The 13208-nt window shown below is 49.5% G+C and overlaps 1 protein-coding gene across 2 annotated transcripts in view; it reads right to left on the bottom strand.

Annotated features, from left to right (window-relative positions):
* LOC125970871 (reelin) overlaps positions 1–13208 on the bottom strand; it is a 66524-nt gene that overhangs the window by 2271 nt on the left and 51045 nt on the right. The window contains exons 39-64 of one of the 2 annotated variants that reach the window (XM_049723583.1): positions 9991–10159; positions 9734–9839; positions 9395–9621; positions 9081–9304; positions 8856–9006; positions 8516–8774; positions 8190–8439; positions 7940–8108; positions 7666–7806; positions 7218–7395; positions 6959–7152; positions 6629–6879; positions 6383–6537; positions 5500–5714; positions 5124–5301; positions 4576–4751; positions 4396–4502; positions 4088–4330; positions 3857–4032; positions 3703–3776; positions 3476–3637; positions 3211–3368; positions 2905–3130; positions 2604–2801; positions 2202–2300; positions 1045–1171 (exon numbers count right to left, since the gene is read on the bottom strand). In XM_049723583.1, coding sequence (XP_049579540.1) covers positions 1051–1171; positions 2202–2300; positions 2604–2801; positions 2905–3130; positions 3211–3368; positions 3476–3637; positions 3703–3776; positions 3857–4032; positions 4088–4330; positions 4396–4502; positions 4576–4751; positions 5124–5301; positions 5500–5714; positions 6383–6537; positions 6629–6879; positions 6959–7152; positions 7218–7395; positions 7666–7806; positions 7940–8108; positions 8190–8439; positions 8516–8774; positions 8856–9006; positions 9081–9304; positions 9395–9621; positions 9734–9839; positions 9991–10159 — 4607 coding nt within the window. In that variant the 3' untranslated portion in view covers positions 1045–1050. The remainder of the gene's footprint in view (positions 1–1044; positions 1172–2201; positions 2301–2603; positions 2802–2904; positions 3131–3210; positions 3369–3475; positions 3638–3702; positions 3777–3856; positions 4033–4087; positions 4331–4395; positions 4503–4575; positions 4752–5123; positions 5302–5499; positions 5715–6382; positions 6538–6628; positions 6880–6958; positions 7153–7217; positions 7396–7665; positions 7807–7939; positions 8109–8189; positions 8440–8515; positions 8775–8855; positions 9007–9080; positions 9305–9394; positions 9622–9733; positions 9840–9990; positions 10160–13208) is intronic. The other variant, XM_049723584.2, reaches the window with a different exon arrangement.

Genomic DNA, 13208 nt, shown 5'->3' with positions numbered 1-13208 from the left:
CTCGGCCACCCGAAAGTCACTTTTACACAAATGTACCATTTATGAGAAATATATTACATATACCGTAAAAATGTATCTACAATATTTGGATTATTGTATTTAGCATCAAACAGGATCGAACCTCGTTTGAGCTACAGACCAGACATCGATTTTTATTTTATTTTTTGCATAGAAGCAAATAAGAAATGATGAAATATCTAAGGCACCGTTGCGCCAGTGCTTTGACTGAGGGAGCCATACGCTTTTAAAAAAACTTCCAAAGGTTTGCCTTGTTGGCTGTAGGCTCCGTGTTTGAAGCGGAATCGTTGGTTGCAGTTGTATATGGAAAAAAAAAGAAAAAAAGTCAGACGGCACCGATATTCTTTGCCGATAAACATAACGACTAAAATGCTAAACAAGACGAAATTAAGCAATGCAATGAATATTACAATACACACTTGAGGACGCTGGAGTTTGCAAATAAGGAAACGAGATCGACCCGATGCATTAAGCCATGCGGGGTCCAGAATTGAGCAGATGGAGTGCTTCAGCCAAATGTTTGATGCTCTAAGCAAAAGCTGATGGAAATGAAGAAGAGCGTTTCAGGCACTCAGCGACAAACGCTGAACCCGAAACCCTACTTTTGAAGCTGCTTGAAACACAAAAGTTGGCTCATGTAAAACAAAACAGATAAAGTATCCTGATGGAGTACATCACACATAGTGAACACGCCACCTCACTGTTGTCGACTTAATATTTGGGAAATTTGGCAGTGTCGCTCATTTTCAGTCTTACAATAAACCCATTTCCTTCGGTTTAGTTTCAAGGACTGTTACGGAGCTTCCTCCTGGACTGTGTGAGCAGCCGGACTGCGTGAGGAAAAAAAAGCAAGGTCGTGGAGATGACTGCGGTGATCATGAGCGGGGCTTAAAGTCTCGGGTGAAACCGGGAGAGAGTGTGTGTGTGCGCTGTGTGAGGAGGAGGAGAATAAATGCTGGCAAAAAAAGAGGGGCGGGGCAGAGGTGGATGGGGTGGGATTCATCCGGGAAAAGGCGGTGAACTTACCTGACGCTACAGCCATGCCAGAGGGAGCAGAATACAGAAGAGAGCAGAGGTTAGAGCGCGAGAGGGGAGGGGCAGGTGAGGGGGGCTGCTGTCTCGCAGAAAGGTGAGGGGGGGTTGGAGAACTGGCCTGGGGTGAGATGTGGCCCCCAGGGGTAAGGATAGGAGGAGGAGAGAAAGAGAAGAAATGGAATGAATGGCAGTGAAGTTGAGGAGTCCACCGTCAAAGAGCAGAAGAAAGCACAAAAGTGGAAGATGAGGGAAGGCAGCGCATGAAGGTGTGGGGAGGGGGAGCAAAAGAAAAAAAGAGGAAAGTGGAGGAGTGGTGAGCAGAGAGAAATAAACAAGAGTGTGAGGATCATGGTCACACTTGTCAGCAGAGACTGTTGAATGCCGTGCAGAGGGGGGGTCACAGAAACCAGGGGGCAGCTCAGGTTTAGGCACTAAAAGCAGGTTTCCACAGTCCATTTCAGTTGGACCACTTGATGTGACTTGTGGAGGCAGGCACCATGGTGTTAGCAGCGACAGTGGAATGTCAAAGCATTTAGCGATGAATTCTACAAGAATTAGAAGAATGCAACGCGGAGCATGCTAACACTGTCCACAAACAACAAATGCAAATCCACTTTAATGACTGCTCCCACTGTGGCGCCTGACCAATCAATGGACCAGCTCCACCCTCGATCAAATTTTTCTTGGCTCATTTGAAATAATATCATTGTAGCCTCAACTGAACTGGACTGTACTGTTTTCTCGGAAACAAGAGCAAAAGTGCGTATGAGGTTGTTAGCGGCTTTGAATGAGTCGGGTTTATGTCTGAATAAACAACGAGCACCCTCATCGAAAGGGAGCAACATGCAAGAAATGCATTTCAAGTGTTTCAGGCTACCGACTTGTTCATTTATGAGCTGATAATAAACCAAACAGAACCCTTAGAAGCAAAGCACACTGCAGTCACGTTCCTGCTTGCCTGACACCAGAAGCAGTGATGAACTTCAACTGTGTGCAGAGATGCGCTTGCGATCTGTGTGCACGCTTCCTGTATATGTGTGGAGTCAAGGGGAGGGGGTCATCTACGGGTGATGCGGGATCAGACAAGGGCAGATCTGGGCTCTGATGGACGGGTGGGCCAGTGTCTGGCCGGGGGTTTGAGTACTCACAGAACGACTTCCACGTGGTCCAGCGCCCACTGGTCATGTCCTGCGCCGTCGTGGCGTGGCTGCCACCATCGTAGCATCACGCCTTTAACCCTCGCCTCGCTGGGGAAAGCATCAGTAGACCATATTAAGTCTTCTGTTATTTTTTCTTTTATTATTATAATTTTTATTATTATTATTATTATTATTATTATTATTATTATTATTATTATTATTATTATAATCGTCATCATTATTTTTATTACTATCATCATTATTTTGTTATAATAATAATAATAATTATTATTATTACTATTATTATTACCATTATTACCATTATTATTATTATTATTATAATACAATGCAAAAGCAAATTTTAAGAGCTATAAAATTATCTGGAAAGATGTTTTGGTGTGGGTCACTTACAGAGGAATGTTGTAGGACACCCTCTGGGCCTTTATGAAGTCTTTGGGTTGGTGCTGGGCGATGACGTGCCAGCTGACTCCATTGTTGACGCTGTACTGCAGCAGCACTGCGCGATCCACCGTGTCAGCCCGGTCCAGAGCAATGTTACAACTATCTGTCTGTGCCGCGCTGCCAATCTGCAGCACAAACATGATCTTGCTAGAGGGAGACACAGAAGAGATGGTTAGAGAGGTGTATCTGTATTTATTTTAGAATGCTGTTACTGTGATTACAATATCGTGCCTTTGTGTTTTGATTGTACCTGTACCTGGCTCGAGTGAGGTCCAGCGGTTTCGTAACAGCTTGCCTCATCTTACAGCCGTTAAAATAAAGTGAGTCGCCGTGGGCATGCGGTGACAGCTGTCCACACCCGCTGCCCACTCCTCCACCCTGAATCAACTGCCAGCTCTCCGGGGACACGACGCCAGACTCAAAGTTGTCCTTGATAGAGCTGGGCAAGTCTCTGGTAGAAAGGGAGCAGTCATCACCTGTTCAAGTGGGAGGAGAGGGGACGTGATGAAAACTGGTTGGTTGGTCATCATCATATTTAGCAGTTTTGGTGACCCACCGTGATATCCCTCATCACAGATGCAGACCACGCCACTTGTGCAGTAGCCATGTCCACTGCAGAGTCCCGGGCAGGCCTCGCCGATGTAAACGCGGTCTACTCCCCAGCTCTGACGCTCGCCCGTCCCTTCGTTTTGAATCCAGCGGAACTGTGTCGCCCTGGAGGTAAATAAAGGAGACATAACTTCAGAACTTTTGTTTGTTCTGGAACAAAACTATTTAGCTATTAGCCATCTTGTTAAAGGAATTAAACTGCCCAGGCCTACCCTGAAGAGACGTGGTCAGGCAGTTGAACGGTGACCCTGGTCCACGTCGAGCTGTTGACGGGACTGAAGATGGTGGACTCGTGGAACTGGAAGGGAGAGCAGCCCACGTTGTTGACTGAAGAGGGGAGGCACTCCGACTGTACCAACTGCCACGAGTCTGACCTGAAAGTGGAGCATGACAAAAGTTTGATTCCATATTTAAAGCCCAGCCATTGTTACCTATCTACCTTGCATCCTTCCTGTACTGCAGCAGGACAGAATGATGGTCCTCACATGTGTCTGCCTCACAGCCAACGACAATCTACGAAAGTCAGAGATCAAAACATCAGCCCAAATGCCCCGCCATGACTTACTCATGTAGATTTAGAATTGTTTGAATACCTGGAACTGCAAAATGTATCCAGGCTGCACTATAAGTTCCCGAGTGGCGAGGATGTTGTGCGTCTGGTCTTGTTTTTTGTTGGGCCAGTAAAGGTGGAACGAGGGGTTTCCACAGAAGCCCGCAGTTCGCACAGCATTCGGGTAGAAGCTCCAGCTTTCCTCATGAGATACGCCCTCTGGAAAAAACAAAGTGAGTTCTTCATTCATGAACTTTTTTTTTTCATGACCTACCGTCATCAAAGGTGTCAAGCAGGGTCGATGGATTGATGTCAGAGCCGCCAACTAAGATGTTGTCGATGGCCCACTGGGCTCTTTCCAGGCTGGGAGAAGCCAATCCAGAGGAAATGGTAAAAGGCTGCCACCAACGTAGCCGAGTGGCGTTGGTCAGAGCTCCCTCTGGCAGGACGATGTAATCTCTCCTCACGGAAACGTATTTCAGGTAATCCATCTCGTGCAGTAGGCTCCACGACACACCTGAGGAGGATACGGGACACATTGGCAAAGCGAGACAAAAAAAGGTGACAGCCATATGACGTCACCTCCATCAGTAGAGTAGTCGAGTAGCACTCCCTCTTTGCGACATGTTGGACGGTGGCACATTGACATGTTATTTTCACTTCCAATCCTGGCCCAGTATTCCACAAACCTGAAAGCACAGAACAGATCATGATGTTTGTGTGTCACTATGTGTGTGACTGTTACAAGATATCAATACTGACTTAGCTCCACGAAGGTCCAGGTCGGCGGTAACGGCTTGTCTGGCGTCGGCTCCTCCAAAATATAGGGCGGTACCTTCTACCAACACACCACAGTCTGTGCAGGGTCGGCCTCCTTCAAGAACCTGCCACTGAGGCCCAGCTGCTCCTTCCCAGTCAAAACGTTCCTTCAAAGACGCCTAAAAGAAGACATTATATCCAAAAATAAAGTGAAAGTCATAGTTTTTAAACAAAGGAAAATACTCCACATAAGGCCAATCCGGTCCAAAGTCAATATTTAAAATAATTTTGACTCTTTCTTATGTAATATTTGAATTCCATCAGATGATAATTTTTCAAGTTTCTTTGAGTCTTCAAACAGTTGCAAACGGTTGCAAAAACTGTTGACGAGCATTTAAACAGTTGCCTGACACTCGCCACATAGGAAGTACATTTTCAAGGGTGGAAATAGTTTGAAAATAAGAGAAACTTATTCACTGCCACTGACGGCTATAGACGTCAAAGATTAACTGGATCAATTAGTTAAATCTGGTTGAAAAGTTAGACCCCACCTTCAACGCTGCACTGGCGTAGCAATTTGGTCCGGTGAATCCTGGGTCACAGAGGCAGCGTTGCGCCAAACAGTCTCCATGGCCGCCACAATGGCTCTCACACGCAGGCCCGATGTAAAAGTTCTCCACACCCCACTGAATGTCTGAGTGCTGCTGGTAGAACCTGAAGCGCACGGAACTAAAGGACAGGAGAAGCAAGCTGAATCCTTTGGGTCGTGTAAAGAGTTTGGTCGAACAAGATGCATCTGACTTTTCCAAGATTTAGATGACAAACATTTCAATTATTGATGTTGTAACAATAAATAGATCTATCAATAATGTAGCCTCATGCATGAAATATTAAGAGCAGCGCTTGTTTTGAAATGTCAAGACCTACGTGCCAGCGAGGCCGTCGGGCAGGGGATAGACAGCCCGCTTCCATCCTTCGGCGGTGAAGAAGACCGACGGCTGCGAGACGTGACCTCCGCAGCGGGGATCGGCGGGTAGACACTGAGGAGCCAGGTACTTCCATGTCACGCCGTAGTCGGCAGAGTACTGAACGTGGACCTGTCTGTCTGCCGCACGATCTGGCACTAGGCAGCCCACCGCAATCTATCGGACACACGTAGGACATATTGTTGCGGCGACTTCAGGATCGCTACTGCTAAGAAAAGGCAGCCAGTCACAAAATTCAGTGGACCTTCACCATCCATCCAATCATCCGTCCAATCGTCCGTCCAATCATCCAACCAATCATCCAACCAATCATCCAACCAATTATCCAACCAATCATCCATCCATCCATCCATCCATCCATCCATCCATCCATCCATCCATCCATCCATCCATCCATCCATCCATCCATCCATCCATCCATCCATCCATCCATCCATCCATCCATCCATCCATCCATCCATCCATCCATCCATCCATCCATCCATCCATCCATCCATCCATCCATCGTTATTAAACATTGGTTAATTGAAATTGATTTAGTATTACCGAATTAAATAATTGGTTAATATAATTATTGGAAAAAAGTGGTAAAACACACAATTTGACATATATTGTTATTATTATCTTAATAAATAATACATTTTATATTACATTGTTTTTTTTTAAATAGTTTATTTTATAATTACAAACAAAATAAGAATAAAATGCATTCTTTTTCTAAAAATAACCTACTTTGGATATTTTACACACACATGCACACGTATTATTTTAAAACTCAAACATGGCCCTTGCCAAGCCGTGCGTGTTCTTTACTCATGACTCACCTTAAACTGCATGACCCAACCCTTTTCAGGGATGATATCGTGCGTGACAGCATAGACCTCTCTTCCATCTGCACTACCACACGCCATCACTCCATCAGGGGAACTGCAGAAACGCTGCACTGAGCAGTCCTCTGAGAACAGCCAATGGTCGCTCACTGGTAACAAAACAGCGCAACATATTCTCATTTGCTTTTTTTTTTTATTGTGAGCTACAATGAGGATTTGATTGCCATATTCAAACTGTACCAATTGGAGTTTCCTCTAGCTCTACCAGATCACTGTTTGGTCCTGAGGTTTCATCAGCTGGAGCTCTCTCGTGGTTGGGTAGCGCCACACCGCCGAATGTGTCCGAAATCTGCGCCCGCGTGTCTGAACCCGCGATGAGGACGTTATCCAGAGCCCAGTCACTCTGGTCCATGCCTTCGTGCTGAGGCTGCCACCACCGCACACGCACACCTTCTTGTCGGGCAGCAGGAGGCAGCAGAATATTCACAAACCTGAGCGCAAGATGGCAAGTACAAACATACACCATGCTCAGTTCCATTCATAGAAATGACACAATTTAAAAGCACTCACCCAGGCTTTGTGTACAGATCATAAAAAATCTCCGTCAACAGATGCCAGTGGATTCCACCATTCAAGCTGTACTCCAGGAGAACCCCTTGGTTACGGTTGCTAGGTGGGATCATGCAACCGTACATGAAGTAGAATTGGATGAATTCAGCGTTGGTCAGGTTGAGGTCCACCGTCACCAACTGACGGCTGCAACCCTGCACGGAAGAAACAATATTAGTGCTAAATGAAGAAAACGTGTACAGAGCCAAGAAATACTTACGCCACTAAAGTGCAGAGCAGCTCCAGAGGCCACAGCTCCACAGAGTGTGCTGAGTTTGCCACCAGTGAGCGTGTGCCAGTGACCGAGTGAAGGAGCCCGGCTGAAGCTGTCCTTCAGCTGGGAGGGGAGAGGAGCTACTGGCTCATCACAGTATTCACCACCCCACTCTGGATCACACCTGGTGAGAACACAACATGTAGTTCATCCAGATAATAAAGTTAGGGTTTTTTTATCTGCCAAATGGTAAGGTTTTTACTTTCTGTCATGAATTGGTACATCGCTATGACATAAAGCTCAATTGGAGCATAGCATAGCAAAGTCAATACAATATTCACATTTGGAAGAGACCTTCTACTGATTTGAAGAAATCCGATTTACATTGACATGACAAACAATATCTGAATTGAACCATCTGGTGCACAAATCTAGCCTGGCGTATGTTACTTACACACAGGTGCTCTGTTGGCACCGTCCATGTCCAGAACACATATCTGGACAGCCATCTCCAATATAGAGGTTATCCAGAGCCCAGGTCTGCTGCTTGTCAAATGGAGCCTGCTGGAACCAACGGAATCTTGTGGCTGGAGACCTACAAACATCAGTCAGCTCCTTAGATTGTACCAAAGCCGTGGCTAATAGGAAAGTAGTAATTCGTGACAAGGAAGTATTGTTGCGTCCCGAACGCTCAAAACAATTTCTCACAAAAAAGGAGCAGCACTGACCTTGCATATGATGGAATGTGTATGGTGACCCGACCCCACTTGTTGTAAGTATCAGAAATGAGCAGCCTCTGCAAGGTGTAGGAGGAGCAGTCGGGGCTTGTTGGTAAACAGTCTCGAACGACGGGTTGCCACGTCAGACCTAAATCCAGAGAGTACTCCAGCTCCACAGCTATGACGACAAGAGATATGTTTACAGTCGAGCCTCACGTTGTCATGCAGAGTATTCTTATCGTTGGGTCTTGTTGCTTACAGTAGCAAGAGTTGGTTACAGAGCAGGATGCAGAAAAGTCAAACTGAATGAAGGCATCTTGTCCTAAACTGATGTCAGTGGTGACTGCGTAGCGAGTGTTAGACTTTTCGATAAAAGCAAAAGCAGGTCCATCTGAGCCACAAACTGGCATTCTGGTTCCACCTGGGTGGAGGAGCCATGAGCGTCCATCGATAGAGGAAAAATCATCTTCCAGTGGTCCCCAGCCACTGGCACTACCACCAACCACCACCTGACGTTTAAAGAAAGTTCAAAGTGTGAAGTTGCATTTGCACGATTGAGGCAAAGTCATTGTCGCCTCACAGTACCTGATCGATCACCCAAGGACTGTAAAACTGTCCGTTCTCGGAAGGCTGCCACCAGCGCAGGCGAGTGGAAGAAGTGCGAGCGCGCAGCGGGATCTCAAGGGCCACCAGGCGAGCCTGGTTACTGCTGTTGCTGAAGAGAAATTCCTGGAGGAGACCCCATGTCAGACCTCCGTTCAGAGAGTACTGCAGAAGTACTGGCTGAGAGCGAGGGTCCGGTGCGGTCTTACCGCAGCCGAGTCGGAGGAAAAACTGAACAAACCTGGCGCCATCGACAGTCACGATTACAGTCCTTCCAATTTCAGCACAAAATCAAGACATCGTAAGACGACGCTAACAATACCTGGCATTAGACAAATCCAATTCATTGGTGACCAACATGCGCAGCCCATCCTCACTGAAGAACAAATGGTTCCCACTGGACATGATACCACATTTTCTGGATGGTTTACCACCACTAAGCTGTCTAAACAAATCAACATCCACTGCTCCGCCTAAAGGCAAACAGTACTTTTTGTTACATAATGACAACAACTACCGGGGATACCCTTGCTATTCTGCAGCCTACCTTCAAAATCTTCTTTGAGAAAGTCGGGGTTGGGAATGTCAGGCACAGAGCAGTCGCTTCCCGAGTAGCCGGGGTCACACATACAATGGGTGCCCCCTATACAGGCTCCGTGGCCACTGCACATGTCCTGGCACTGAGGGCCAATATAGACATTGTCCAGAGCCCATGTTGGAGGCGCCGATCCAGTTGAAAAGAAACCCTGATACCAACGGAACCTCACGGACCTGTAAGGACAAAGAACAGGGACGAATAGATCCAGATATACAGAAAGAGAGTGTTCGGGAAAAAGCTGGTGAGAATGCGCCGGTGCTCACCCGCAGAGACGTAGCTTGCCAAAGTGGATGACCTCCCGGCGCCAGCCTTGCGTGGTACCCGGGAAATAAACGCTGGCTGGATGGAGCTCGGTGGAGCATAAGGAAGATGGTTGCGGCCCGCCGGCACACAGCGGCAGCAGCAGGTGCCACGTGGCGCCAAAGTCCCGCGAGAATTCAAGTCGCACTGGGTAGGCCGAGGAGCTTTCGGCCGTGCAGCCAACGTTTATCTGGGGAGAAAAGGAGACATCAGCTAGGATCGCCCGCCCAGCGTGATTTATACCCTCAATGAGTGTGCTGATTGTTACTTTGGGAAAGAAGTCATTACGAGTGTTTGTGTACCTCAAACTGGATGATTGTGTTCTCATTCACATCAATGTCTCTGGTGGTGATGGAGTGCTCCCCCAGCTCGCTGGAGACAAACAGCATCGCTGACTCATCCTCCTCTCTGCAACCCAGATACACAAACAAAAAATTAGTCAAGGTTAAAAACATTTGTTCTGTTGCTCACATCAACTGTGGGTTCACTGATTGAAAAAGTGAATATGCAAAATGACACTTAGTCTTTGGAATTGTTCAAAGTGAAAGAGTTTTCTTACAAGCCAGCTTTCTGGTAAGGGCAGTAGAGGCCAGTGTTGCCCCCCGGGTAGAAGAGCCAGTTGGACGCATTCGGGCCTTCTTCAAAGCTGTCCATGACCACGAGGGGGTTGTGCAAGGAGCTGCCGTCAATGATGAGATCATCTATCACCCATACCTCCTCTTTTTTACCTGATGGACACGAGAAGATAATTATTCATCCATTCATCCATCCATTTTCTTCCGCTTATCCGGGGTCGGGTCGCGGGGGCAGCAGCTTTAGGAGGGACTCCCAGACTTCCCTCTCCCCAGCCACTTCATCCAGCTCATCCCGGGGGATCCCAAGGCGTTCCCAGGCCAGCTGAGAGACATAGTCTCTCCAGCGCGTCCTGGGTCGTCCCCGGGGTCTCCTACCGGTGGGACATGTCCGGAACACCTCACCAGGGAGGTGTCCAGGAGGCATCCTGATAAGATGCCCGAGCCACCTCATCTGGCTCCTCTCAACGTGGAGGAGTAGCGACTCTACTCCGAGTCTCTCCCGGATGACCGAGCTTCTCACCCTATCTCAAAGGGAGAGCCCGGACATCCTGCGGAGAAAACTCATTTCGGCCGCTTGTATCCGAGATCTCGTTCTTTCGGTCACGACCCATAGCTCGTGACCATAGGTGAGGGTAGGAGCGTAAATCGACCGGTAAATTGAGAGCTTTGCCTTTTGGCTCAGCTCTCTCTTCACCACAACGGACCGGTACAGGGTCCGCATTACTGCCGACGCTGGGAACGAATCCAACTTACTGCCGGAAATGCGGACCAGACTCTGGCATCGGTGATACAGGGACCGAACCGCCCTTATCAGTTGGCTCGGCACCCCGTACTCCCGAAGCACCCTCCACAGAACCTCCCGAGGGACACGGTCGAACACCTTCTCCAAGTCCACAAAACACATGTGGACTGGTTGGGCGAACTCCCATGCACCCTCGAGGATCGTGCCGAGGGTGTAGAGCTGGTCCACTGTTCCACAGCCAGGACGAAAGCCACACTGCTCCTCCTGAATCCGAGGTTCGACCTCCCGACAGACCCTCCTCTCCAGTACCCCTGAATAGACCTTACCAGGGAGGCTGAGGAGTATGATTCCCCTGTAATTGGAACACACCCTCCGGTCCCCCTTCTTAAAGAGGGGAACCACCACTCCAGTCTGCCAATCCAGAGGCACTGTCCCCGATGTCCACGCAACGTTGTAGAGGCGTGTCAGCCATGACAGCCCCACAACATCCAGAGCCTTTAAGAACTCCGGGCGGATCTCATCCACCCCCGGGGCCTTGCCACCGAGGAGTTTTTTAACTACCTCAGTGACTTCGACCCCAGAGATTGGAGAATCCGCCTCAGAGTCTCCAGGCCCTGCTTCCTCAATGGAAGGCGTGTAGGTGGAATTGAGGAGGTCTTCAAAGTATTCTCCCCACCGACTCACGACGTCCCGAGTCGAGGTCAGCAGCACGCCATCCCCACTGTAAACAGTGTTGACGTTGCACTGCTTCCCCCTCCTGAGACGCCGGATGGTGGACCAGAATTTCCTCGAAGCCGTCCGAAAGTCATTCTCCATGGCCTCACCAAACTCCTCCCACGACCGGGTTTTTGCCTCAGCAACCGCCGAAGCCGCATTCCGCTTGGCCATCCGGTGCCTGTCAGCTGCCTCCGGAGTCCCGCAGGCCAAAACGGCCCGATAGGACTCCTTCTTCAGCTTGACGGCATCCCTTACCGCCGGTGTCCACCAGCGGGTTCGGGGATTGCCGCCACGACAGGCACCAACGACCTTACGGCCACAGCTCCGGTCGGCTGCCTCAACAATGGAGGCGCGGAACATGGTCCACTCAGACTCAATGTCCCCCGCCTCCCCCGGGACGTGGGAAAAGCTCTGCCGGAGGTGGGAGTTGAAGCTCTTCCTGACAGGAGATTCTGCCAGACGTTCCCAGCAGACCCTCACAGAGCGTTTGGGTCTGCCAGGTCGGACCGGCATCTTCCCCCACCATCGGAGCCAACCCACCACCAGGTGGTGATCAGTTGACAGCTCCGCCCCTCTCTTCACCCGAGTGTCCAAAACATGCGGCCGCAAATCCGATGACACGACTACAAAGTCGATCATCGAACTGCGGCCTAGGGTGTCCTGGTGCCAAGTGCACACATGGACACCCTTATGTTTGAACATGGTGTTCATTATTGAAAATCCGTGTCGAGCACAGAAGTCCAACAATAGAACTCAGGTTCAGATCGGGGGGGGCGTTCCTCCCAATCACGCCCTTCCAGGTCTCGCTGTCATTGCCCACGTGAGCATTGAAGTCACCCAGTAGAACGATGGAGTCCCCAGAAGGAGCGCTCTCCAGCACTTCCTCCAGGGACCCCAAGAAGGGTGGGTACTCTGAGCTGCCGTTTGGTGCATAGACACAAACAACAGTCAGGACCCGTCCCCCCACCCGAAGGCGGAGGGAGGCTACCCTCTCGTTCACCGGGGCGAACCCCAATGTGCAGGCGCCCAGCCGGGGGGCAATAAGTATACCCACACCTGCTCGACGCCTCTCACCGTGGGCAACTCCAGAGTGGAAGAGAGTCCAGCCCCTCTCGAGAGGGCTTGTACCGGAACCCAAACTGTGCGTGGAGGCTAGTCCGACTATATCTAGTCGGAATCTTTCTGCCTCGCACACCAGCTCGGGCTCCTTTCCAGCCAGAGAGGTGACATTCCATGTCCCAAGAGCCAGCTTCTGCAGCCGGGGATCAGACCGCCAAGGTCCCTGCCTTTGGCTGCCGCCCAGCTCACATTGCACCCGACCCCTTCGGCCCCTCCCACAGGTGGTGAGCCCATGGGAAGGGGGACCCGTGTTTCCATTTCGGGCTATGCCCGGCCGGGCCCCATGGGCGAAGGCCCGGCCACAAGACGCTCGCCTTCGAGCCCCGCCTCCAGGCCTGGCTCCAGAGGGAGGCCCCGGTGTTTTTTATCATAAGGGGCTTGGGTGAGCCGTGCTTTGTCTGACCCCTCACCTAGGACCCGTTTGCCATGGGTGACGCTAACAGGGGCATGAAGCCCCCGACAACATGGCTCCTAGGATCATAGGGGCACGTAAACCCCTCCACGACGATAAGGTGACGACTCACGGAGGGATAATAAGATAATTATTATTAAACATTAAACAAACACCAGTTTGTACATTTTTCTCTGTCTTTCTTTTTTATTTTTTTTAACTTTTTTCATTTT

The sequence above is a fragment of the Syngnathus scovelli genome, chromosome 6, assembly GCF_024217435.2.
Source record: "Syngnathus scovelli strain Florida chromosome 6, RoL_Ssco_1.2, whole genome shotgun sequence".
NCBI classification, from domain to species: domain Eukaryota; kingdom Metazoa; phylum Chordata; class Actinopteri; order Syngnathiformes; family Syngnathidae; genus Syngnathus; species Syngnathus scovelli.
Note: the sequence above shows the minus strand (reverse complement) of the source record. Positions and strands in the feature narration are given on the sequence as shown.